The sequence below is a fragment of the Aphis gossypii genome, chromosome 3, assembly GCF_020184175.1.
Source record: "Aphis gossypii isolate Hap1 chromosome 3, ASM2018417v2, whole genome shotgun sequence".
In the NCBI taxonomy this organism is placed as follows: domain Eukaryota; kingdom Metazoa; phylum Arthropoda; class Insecta; order Hemiptera; family Aphididae; genus Aphis; species Aphis gossypii.
Genome location: NC_065532.1, coordinates 16491941 through 16504759, shown reverse-complemented (window position 1 = coordinate 16504759; position 12819 = coordinate 16491941). Strand labels below are relative to the sequence as shown.

At 26.3% G+C, this 12819-nt stretch overlaps 1 protein-coding gene across 1 annotated transcript in view; it reads right to left on the bottom strand.

Annotated features, from left to right (window-relative positions):
- LOC114125667 (protein lozenge-like) overlaps positions 1–12819 on the bottom strand; it is a 42033-nt gene that overhangs the window by 27815 nt on the left and 1399 nt on the right. The window contains exons 3-4 of the mRNA XM_050202740.1: positions 7119–7232; positions 5096–5254 (exon numbers count right to left, since the gene is read on the bottom strand). Coding sequence (XP_050058697.1) covers positions 5096–5254; positions 7119–7232 — 273 coding nt within the window. The remainder of the gene's footprint in view (positions 1–5095; positions 5255–7118; positions 7233–12819) is intronic.

Sequence of the window (12819 nt, the reverse complement as noted above, 5' to 3'; positions counted from 1 at the left end):
ATCCTAAACGAAGGATCACGGCGTTTACTGAGAGGATTTATTGTTAGATTCGATCGAAGTGTCAGCGAAAATCGAGTACATTTGGGATTTATTTTTATAAAGTACAGTATTATGTAAAAAATAAATTACCGTAAGAAATCTATAAAACATATTTAATTACCTATATAATACCTTCAACCACCAATACATAGTAGTATAATAATATTATATAGGTACATGTATATTTCCTAGACGCATGTGTCATCTTACATTCTATTTTACTTTATTTTATTCTATTTTTTTATTCACGCGTTCGTTTTTTAAAACCGAGTCTCACCATATAGGTATAACTGTTTTAAATTACTTACTTTTAAAAAAAAAACAATAATAATCCTTTCGACCCAATATATCGTATCAGAAATAGATAACGTTTTAATTTTTACCGCGTATACCACATTACCGCGCAACAATAGTGTATACTTTACTTGAGATACACGTACCTAAAGTGAACTATTATTATGTTTCTACTCGTATGATTGGTTTCCGGGTATATAAGTATTTCATTAAAATATATATATATATTGTGAATTTGATCGATCAATATAAATTGTATTAGTAATTAGAAATTATGATATTATTATGTATTCGTACGAAATTCCTAGTGGTCGCTAATTTGGACGTTTGTCACATGAAATATCAGAAACCAATTAAAGTGTTGATTTTTCAGGTACATGAAAACCTAACAGATATATAGTCAACACTCAATTATCATAATATTATTATATTATAAATGTGACATAGGTGCATAGTTTTACGTAACAATATTATTATTGGGTATCATGTAGCAGTTTCGAATAGTTGTGCAAAAACTAAGAAATCCCAGTGAGTCGCTATACAGTGGATTCGAGAAGTATAGAGAAGGTTAATTGAAAATAAATGTTTTATCACAAAGTATATAGATACTTTCCCTCTCGAAGATAATATGTGATAATCAAATGCAAAAATAAATCCATAAATTATTAGCTCTTTTTGTCCTAATATATTGCACAGCAGCGACCTTGTGGTTTTTACCGTTATAATAAAAGACGTACTCTATAGTTTAATAAATAGAAAAAATAAAACAAAAAACATGGGTTCCTATAACACACTATATACTTTGATATCGGAACGCACATGCGTTTTTATTTTTTATTTTACCACGCTACTGCAGTGATGATAATATGAATTAGATATATTATATGGATTAGAGAAACCAACCGCAAACAATTGCGCGAATGACTATTACATTATATATATTAGCACAGCAAATTCATAATGGTGTCTAATAAATAATATAATATATAGCTTGCTGAACATGTACAGGATATTTTTTTTTAGTATTGCCCAAAATTATATCGAACGTTACGAACTCAGTCTAAAAATGTATTCATAAATATAATGTACCTATCAAATATTATATTGTGTTGACTTGTCATTGAAATATTACTATAAATATTTCAATATATACCCATACGACCATACTCTATGTATACCAATATATAACGTGTAGAAATACCTACAATAAAATAAATTTCTTATTTTAATGATCATATCTATTGTTTTATACTCGTGAATTTACATTAATATTCGAATAAAATTGAATTTCAAATAACATTAAATTACTTCAACTAAAAATAACTTAAAACCATATTTTTTTTGTATTTTAAATAAAATAATTCTATATGCATTTTTTTTATTATAAAACATTAATCTAATGATCATAACCCATCATATCAAATATCAATGATGAACAATAATAAAATCTATGATTTTAAACTAAAGTAGTTATAGATAAGTAGGTACCTATAAAATCTAAGATATTATTGATTTATTATTATAGCATACAATTTATGGGAACTCATTATTATAATTAATAATGATACAGTTTTTGATCGAGAATGAAAATTTACATATTGTAAAAAAATGTATGTACAAAAAATATAGTATACATTTTAGTGCACTTGTCAGCGACATTTTTGACGTGTTGCACAATTGAAGTTTACAAATAATTACCCAGGTAGAACGGCTACACGTAGATTTAACCACTTTTCACGGTTTATTTCATTCTATGTAGTTGAACAATATGGAAATTCATCCACGTGATAAAAAAAAAAAAATAATAATAATTTTGTCAACCTAGCTTTCATTTCTTTCCTCACTATAACAGTTAAACTAACTATACAATCACAATAGCTCTTAATAATATTATTTAGTACCTATATAGTAAGGCATTTCACCAACTATTTAGTATTTTTGTAGACAATATTTCAGATAAAGATACCATAGATTTTACAATCATAAATAAATATGTTATTATAAGTCAAATAAAATATTATAATCAATGTGTTGTTCTCATATATATGTGTGTATCTGAAGTTGAAAAAAAAATCGAATCTGTATAATATAGTAAGAACAAAACATATATCGGTAGCATAGTCACGATTCTATCACCGTTTCCAACACATGATTTATGTCTACTGCAGTAACGTATGATTATGGAGGACGGACCAGGGGATTACGAATGTTATTGAATTTTACCGAAACCCCATCAACCCTGTATATACATTATATACGATTTTGTAAGTATTTGTTTGTGTATAACGCCGAGGAAATAAAAAATAATAATCAAATAACCGAGTGGAGACTTTAACGACTATATGTATCTATACGGAAACAATATGATTCCCAAGGATCCGGCATTCGTCAAGGTACCAATTATTATTGTCAGACTATAGTCGAAAACATTGTTAACGGGGTCTAAATATTTTCGTCTCACTTTTTATTCTATTTTAATGGCGTTATTATACGTACAAAATAAAAAAATCTCGTTAACGTTCAGCATAATACATATATAATATTGCAATGGCAAGATTTATTATACATATAGGTATAACACCTGTTGGATATTATATACCTAGCTATAGCTGTTATGCATATTTATATTTATATATTCATTGTTGGTTTTTTTTAACTGCAACTATATATAAGATCATTTTAAACCCTGTATTATTCAATGTTTACAGTATCTATGATCTTTAATAAGTATTTGATATCGTTTTACAGAGCACACAACAGTGGGCACGTTAACTTGGTCACAGACGGTGTAATATTTCGTATTGACTTATTTTTTTTTTTATCAATAATAAACATACACGCACACACGCACTCCAAACACCGCGAGGTCCATTGGGTCAAACCGCATTTTCCGGTGTTCAATAGGGTGTCTAGAGGGGCCTTAGATTTCAGTGTCAAATTTATAACCTCTCACAAAAAAAAAATACAACACGTAAGCGTGAGAAAATTTTGACAACTAACAAGCATTGTCCAAGTTAATTTTTTTTAACCAGTAGCAATTGTTTGACAGACATACTTAATTTTTAGCGAAAACATAAACGTATTCTATTATTATATAAATAATAATTATCCGCCTAGTATTACATAAAAACTACTAAATATTTTATCATTATCCTATTATAAAGAAGAACTTATGGATTCAAAGAATAAAATTTGAAAAATAATCATGTACTATTCATTAAATTATAAACACGCGTATGCCGTATATTATTTTAAGTAGGTAAGTAGTAATATTAAATGGTGGTAAATCATAATTTCTGTAAATACTGTAATAAAAATCTAAGATTTATTACAGATGTAAATGATAAAATCTCACATTATAAAAATACAGTATATATTATTCAAGCATATTTTAACAAATACACTGTTGAGACTTTGAATCAGCGGTATTGTTATTATATATTCCTATATAATAATAATATTATATCCACGTAGGATACCCAGCCACGTGGTACTGTCATTGATGACAATTACTTTGTTTAATTGTATTGTTTTATGGAGGATCAGAAACTTACTTTGAGTGTGTATATAGTATACATAAGTATATTGCATGTATAATATATTTTATTTCCAAATAATAAATTAAATTATATATGGAGGTGTATATAATATAAAATATAAATTGGATCGGTAGGTACTACATAAAAATTTACATTATTTATATTTAAATTATGTACCTAATTTTAACTTAATAGTTTATATACTTCATTAGTACTCGTGTTTTTAATATTTTAAAAAATCTAATTTTTAATTGTATAAAATATAAATATACCTAGGTATTATACTTTTAAAGTATACTATACTATAAAGTATTACTTTATAGTAAAAGCTTAAAATGTGATATGTAAAATATAATATCATATAATTATTAAACTTAACAATATAACATATTATTGACATAATAGAGGAAGTATACAAGTAATAACCACTTGAGTGAGAATAGAATACACTAATCTAACTCATTCATAACTTAACATCAAAATATCGGTAGCCGGTGCCTGCACGTGACGTAGCTTATGTTCTGTGCAAAGAAAACTTTATAAAAAAAAATGTATACTGGTCAACTGCCCTAGGTATATCAAATTCTGTAAAATCTTTAATACTCTAACATCACTATAATAGTCACTCAATAAGAACATTTTAAATTAATTAATAGATTTTAACAAAATAAACTATAATTACGTCTAAAGTTGTGAAAAATTATTAGATTTTCTAAAAACCTTTATAACTTTTATTTAACTTTATGTAAAGGTAGGTTAATTATTGATGTTAAGGTCTTAAAAAACAAAAAATTAATTCTTTGTGATCAATGAATAACGACTATCAATTTAGAGTCGAGTTAAAAATGTAAATTCTCATAATAACATGAACACAGAAACAAGTGGTTTTGAAATACATATTATACTATTTTTTTCTCTCTGCGGACAAACAGTTTCATTCATTCTAACGTTTGATTACTTTGATTCATTCATTAATATACTCGTACAGTACACGGATGTTCTACACATTTTAGGTAAACCAGAACCATGGTTAATCATGTTTGAAAAAAGCTACCGGGAGCTCCTTAAATTCTGCGGTGTACCTCAGAGCTGCGGTCAGCCCTGTATATATAGTGCGGTCGTCATCGGGTTCACTATATGTATTACATACGTCATACGAGCGGCGTACTTCTGATGAATTTTTTTTAACCAAAATAAAATCAATATTAAAATATATGTCTTACCTTGATTGTTTGTTGACCGATACGATTGTTCGAGGACGGGTGATTCTTCGGTCTTCACTCGACGATATGTATCCAACTCCCGCAAATGATTGGAAAACGATGCATTCTCCATAAAGGGCCTCTGGCCGAGGCCCAATCCACGGAATTGATGAGGGGGACCTTGGTGTACAGGAAAAACAAAAAGCACAAAATTTCCAATATAAATATGGACATTTTTAACTGTAGTTAATTATTTTTAAATATTTTACTGCGTATAATTGATACATTTTAAATGTACAATAATTCGTTAATATCTCTACTATATGTTAAGGTTACCAGATTGTTATTCCTCAAAACAATCAACACTGGTACATATTAAAAATAATAATAATAATAACGAATTATACCCAATGTAAATCTAAGACTTCTACCTATATCTAATTTCCTAAAAACTAGTTCTAAGTTTCTAACTCATTCGTTATTGTATTATTTTTCAATCGCTTAACAGGTAATAAAATATACTTAACTACTTAAGTAGTATAAATAATAAGCTACCACTGGACTTTGAAAACTAAAATGAAACAAAGTTAACGAATCATCTAGTAATATTAGATAAACGGCATTTAAATTATAAATGATTTAGAAACGACCAGTTTTCGTCGATCACGTATTTATAATTATATTATGACTATCTGTATTCATAATTTCTTTATTCCTTTAACTGAAATCGGCATTTTTAAAACTATTTACTTTAATCTAAGAAATTTGTACGTCCCAAAACCTCTTTTTGGGACACTGGGACATAAATCTTGAAACCTGTGATGTCTCGGGTTATCCGGGATATATTATAGCCATCCCACTGTAAAATCACTTTTTGGTTTCAATATCATATATTAGACCGAAATACAAATCAAAAATTGGTTTTTCTATCATAAATTATATAAGTACTGTAGTTCAATGAATCGTACCTCTCAATCATTAAAACATTTAAAAAAAAAGAACTGAATATTGTAAACTGATATAAAAGTATTAATTATAGTTTATACTAATTATAGATACCTACTTTAAAAATGAATATTCTCATCCTCTCATTTAATAATAATAAAATTACTAATACATATTATATATATACAAAAGTCAATAATATTAACTTTGTGAAGATAAAATTATATACTATTTTAGTATACATATGAACAAATGATAACTAAATTTAGTATAAGTTTAGAAAATAATGTAGTCTTATTTTAATTTACCACTAGTGGTTCACACGGATGTTAGCGGTTGAGATAAAATATAATATAATATTGTATAATGATAAAAAAACGTTCAGCATGTTTTGCCGAAATGCAAAAAAAAAAATATTTATCGTCAACTGATAAAAATATATATTGGTTCTCATAGACAAAAACAAAACATATTTACATGCACACATATATTATTTGATTGTCATTTGTCCTATCGATTAACGTTATTATTATTATTATTTTTTTTTTTTTTAATTTTGTTCTTTTATTATGAACCCACCGATCACATTCGAATAGCAAAGCTACTCAAATTGGTCTGCGTGTTTAAATAATATTTATAATTATAATAATTGAGCCTATTTACAGTTGTAAAAACTACCCGGAGGTCTGCCACATGGTTTTCCGGAGCCTATTCATATAAAAGTCACGCTTTTTGGTGTTATTGTTATACCCACCGATATCAATAAAATATAGATACACATATAAATGAAATAAAATTTAGTGAAATTAAGCTAAACACAATTGAGGGAAGTCAAGACTGCATGAGTATAAAAACTCTTTATATAGTAATAGTTTTTTTTTTCATTATTATTATTATTGTATTACAGACAAACACATGTTATACTCGAAAATATTCGATTTCCTCAATTTAAATAAAAGTAATATTAGGACATAAACAAAAATGTGAAGTCGTTAAGCATTCACTTCATAAGTAATAAGTATCAAGTTTTAAGTTATAAATAGTTTTAAATTTAATTACGGTTAGAAAAAATTGTATCTTTTAATATTAAGATACTTACGAGATTTTGATCGAGGCTCTCGAGGTCCGTCCACAGTAACTTTGATTGCTTTGTTATATGTTGCTACTTGAGGTGGACACGTTGAAACCGTAATGGTAATGGTAAAACTTTTCCCTAAAAATAAATGTATATTGTTTTAAAAAAAAATTATAGATAATATAGAAATATAAAATACTATAGAAAAATATGGATTATTCTCTATAGTTGATATTGATCATTGCTAGATTAATAAAGCTGGCTCGCTCGATCATGGACTTAAACTATATCAATAAATTATTCACAAACATAATAATGTAAGCAGTAAATATGTATATAGTATCTATCTAATTTATATTTTGTTATTAAATTATGATTATATGTCCTTATTTTAAATTCACGTGACAAGAAGTCATGAAAACTTTAAAAAAATAAAAATATTAAGTTAAGAAAATAAGTTAGCTTTTAAATATAACCACATACCTAATCTTCATATTATGACTGATTATTTATCATATAAAATAATAAATTTAAAAGGTGGTTAATGTATTACACTATATTATATAGAACATATAATACGTATAAATATTTCTTTTTACAGCTTCAAATTTTATATGGGACATGACCATGATATTTATGACTCATTCAGCATACTACTTACATACACGATAAACACAATTCTCTCCTAATAGTAATATTATTACAAAAAAAAATATATATATACCTATATATATAGTATAAATGGCGCCAGAAAAGCAATAATCAAGTCCGATGCCTGTCACCATCGATTATTATTTGTTAGTCTTAAGATAATAAAGTAAGTGAAAATTTTTTAATTCTACAAGTTACAACTATATTTTTATACATAAAAACTGTATATATAAACACACGTTTCTGTTATATTATATTATAATAATAAAGTATACAAAGACTATATTACCGCAGTGATTGAATTGAAGGGGAACGAGGGGAACAAATAACAAAATACCCCTTTTTTCTTAAAAATATTTTTATTATACCCCTTATAATCTGCATATTATTATCTAATCAATAAGAAACTTAAATCTTCCGAGTACGCAATATATTTTATATTTTTGTATCCCCCTTTTATTTTTTCTAATTCAAACACAAATTAGCCGTGTATTTAATTGAAGCCGTTTTTAATTGAAAAATACTAGACTTGATTTAGAATCTAAGTTCGCCTTACTTCAGCACATAATACAGAATTGTGATGTATCACTGTTTATTATCTTAATTTTAAAAGCAATGATAAACCAGTAACTATTTATAATCAATAGATAAGGAATTATTCTGAGCAATTAACAGAGTTTTATTAAAACTGCATTTGCTAGTAGTTTAGCAGTTGTTTCTTTTCGATAGTTTTTTTACATTTCTAACCTAATCTACTCCTTTAAAAGGAATTTTCTAAACAAATAAAAATTATCTTTTCATAATTAGCTATGCAGATGATATTTTTTTAAAGTGAATTCTATACATAAAACACGAGTTTTTATTAGGTACCATAAGTTATGAACTTATAAAAAAAGAAAAATATACATAGGAAGTATTTAAAATAAACCATATCTCCAACCATAATTTAAAATAGTAGGATTTATTGCTTGGTACTATTTATATTTAATATTTTAAAACATTAACAACATCATTCATTTTTACCTAAAACCTAAATCTTAAATATCGAGTTTACATCTTATTACCAACAATAAAATAATGATAAGTATTAAGTGATGATTTTCAGACTATACTTAAAATTGAAAAAATAACTCATCTCTAATTTTAATTCGTTAAAATCACATCCAAACATTATTTAACCATACCACATTTAGTATAGGTAGTATTAAACGCTGATGGTAGTTTATATAAGTATTTCACATTTCCACATATTTGCGCTATCCGCGTATGATGCCATAGCAATAGAATTAGAAAGGTCGAGATACTACGCGATATGACGATTTACACACCGGGACACGTCATTTGCAGTTTAACTAATTAATTGCAGGATCAAGGGAGATAAAAGATGAATCATACATAATTATAATTTGTGTGTAAGCCACAACTCTGTTACGCATTTTGCTATAGCAAGACTATACGCGTTTAACTTACTGTATAAGTAGTTAAAGTAGCTTTGAACATCAAACAATTGAATACGCGTTCAATAATTTCAATACAACTAATACAAGGTATTGTTTTCATATTATATACATATACAGTTTTCTGTTTCTGAATGTTATACACAGAATATTATTATTTACTATCATAATTCGTATAATATAATATACACAAACTCACTATCCACTATCTATTAACTATTAAAAAGAATAATCATTAACTTTTTAAAAAAAAATTATTTTATTTTGCGCTTTTTTTATGGAAACATCGATAATAATATAACATTATAAAATTTATAGCTGGTTATTAGTTATTACTATTACAAATACATACACGCGGTATAAATCGCGACGGGCCTGCACATATTGCGACCACAAAATCCTGTCAAACGCGCAATACATCAATAGGCGAGTTTTTCTACCTTTCCCCTCTGTAGTTGCTGTCGTCAAAGTAATTGCACGCGTCCGGCAAAGGAAGATGAGTGCTGCCATCAAAGAGCGGCGTAAATTAATATTATAATATAGTGTCGAAATGTGTCCGAGTAATTGTACATAAATGATAATAAAAGAGATTTAGGGCGACAGTTATTGCAAATTGATATTTTTGTTTTTGCATCTTCTGATAGGAAATAAAAAATCATAACGTATTTAGTTTCCAATGAAAAAATAAAAACATCTTTAAACCACCATCTGATAGCGCCGCGATAGCTCACGCGGAGTGATGTGTCGGCGAAAAAGCACAAGAACAAAGACTCTTTGTCCTTTGTCTCGGTCCTTTTAAGGATGTTAAATGACATCAGGTTAGAAGTTTCAGGCCACGGTTTAATTACCTACAGCTGTATAATATATATATATATATGCACATAAAACGAGACACCCGAAATGATATCTCAAAAACCACACAAAAAAGAAAAAAGAAGACGACACGCACTGCAGTGCACTTTGGCATAATATTTCTTCAACCTTAGCCCTACTGCTACAAAATCGGTGCCAATATTTAAAAAAAAAATGCTTTTACATATTTATATACTATTTTGTTTACAAATTAAATATTATTTTTTGTTTTTTTAACTAACATTCTATGCGATTGTATATAATAATGATTAGTCATAACTGCAAACAATTATACAATTATTATCGTTTTATTATATGTTGTAAGTATGAGATTTAGTAATTACTATTTACCAGTAAAGCTTAAGTGATCATATAATGTATTCAGGTTATAGACAACGCACACGCAATGAAATGTAAAATGTAAATGCTTCTATAGTTCTATGAGATTGTATGCTAACAAATACTGTTTTAAAATTAATCACACGTTCAAAATAGAAATATAATTTGCACAAAAACTTACAGAAATTATTATCAATTTTTATACGATATTTAATGTTTCCAATTCCACGTTAAATCTGTTATTTTATCAAGTATTAATAACTGTATATTATGAAGATAAATAAGTTACATTAATAATAACAGAGTTAATAGAATTTTTTTTATTTAATTTAATATAATATTATATACCCATATGGCCATATCTATTATATATTGGATACATACTAGCCTAATAAAATAATATTTTATTTAATGTATTTACTATTTTGAACTTAAATACATTAAAGAAAACAACAAATGGATACGTCTTGACATATAATCTATTTAAAATAATTAAAATTTGTAAAAACTTAATTTTCATTTACACGTATTACATTATTACATATAAAAAAAACAAATAATTATTTTCAGAAGTACAGACTTATTTTAATTCTATAGTATACTAAAACTAATTTGTATATAATGAACTTATTTTATATACCTATATATTTTATAGTAAAATTTGAAATATATTTTATTTATAAAAGTTTAATATTTAGGTATAAAAATAATTTATTTTTAATACTGTTTCTCCCGATGAAATATTTTAATTTTATTTTTGCGTGTGACTTACTCAATTTACTCATACCTAATCTTACTTATACTTGGGATAATCTTGAAGTATTTAAATATATTAATCTACGAGTGTTGAAGATAACTATGTATGAGTTTCTTTTCAAATAGTTTAACTATTATAGATTATAGAGTAGGAACAGATATTAAGTCATTAATAAGATCATACATAATTAAGTAAATTTTATTATCAGTGATCACTACACAATAGGTCAAAAAATTCCTGAACTAAATAGATTTACCATGAATTTTTTGTAAATGGTGAATGTTAAGTTTTAATTGGAAGTAATGAAACACCTAATGCATGGTATTCATCGAATTCTACCCAAATACTGCCATCCGAACAGTTGGACTCTTTTGCATAACAATAATGCTTCAGCAAACACCATGGGCTATCGGGAAATCAGGATTTTCCCGGTAGGCTCCTGTCCGCACCGAATTTTGGGACCCCTCAGTTAAAACATGATATTTTATATTTTAAATGTTATTACTAAATAATAGGGCTCGGATTTTAAAGCATAATAAGCAACTAAAAACACACGATTGTTTTAAAAAAAGCAAAAAAAGTTTATTTATTTATTTTTTAAAGTATGACCAAAAATTAACATGAACTAGTTATAAAAATGAATAAAATTTTTTAAAAAATGTATTTAAATTTAAAAAAGAATTAACTACATACCATGTATTTCCCTAGATTTTCAATAGTGAAACTGATGCTATCGTCTGACAGAATATTTTTATACGAAGAAAACGAACTATTTATATCAACTGAAGTGATCGGTGCATACTTCATACAAGAGGTTTCAAATAACAACACTAAATTTTAAAGTTTGAAACGATCGATATCGATGTTAAAGGCATACTGACCTTAAAGGTACTGCAGGCTATATGTAGATTGACAATCTATACTTTAATACATTTAATAATCAAGCCGATAACGAAAACGATAAAAAACATTTAGTCTGCATTCTGGGTTTTTACGTTTCTTTTAATTCAATTTTTTATTATTACTACAGTATCATAATAAACATTTAAAAATCCTACAACTGAAATAACTAAAAAAATTAAAAAAAAAGCTTAGAGGGTTAATTTAAATAAATTTCTTTAATTTTATATTTTTATTAAATTTAGTTTGTCAACTTTTCAGACAAATTATATATATATATAATATGATATAATATATTTTTAATTCGTTAAATACATAATAATATTAGTATACAATAATATTATATAATAATTCTGAAAATTTCCACTATGAATATATTGATACAGTTTAAACACTTTTTGGAAAATGTATAGACGCATACACACGCAGTACCTATAAAATTAATCTTACTTAATATAAAACTACAGACTATTTCGGATGTAATAAATAATAATTATAGTTAATACTTTAATAAAAGGATGATTATAATGTATAATATCTTCATAATCTACTCGTAAGAGCAATAGTTATATACTTTTAATTTTTATTGTATATAATTTGAATAAAAATGTTCATATAACTATATGGACAATACACAGTGTAGAATCCGAGTATTCGAAAATACGCGCGGTATTTTAAATAAATAAATCCAAAAGTAATCATAATTTGAACATACGCAAAGTCTTCAGTATACAAATAAAGGAAGTGCGCTTATGAAAATCTCTATCAT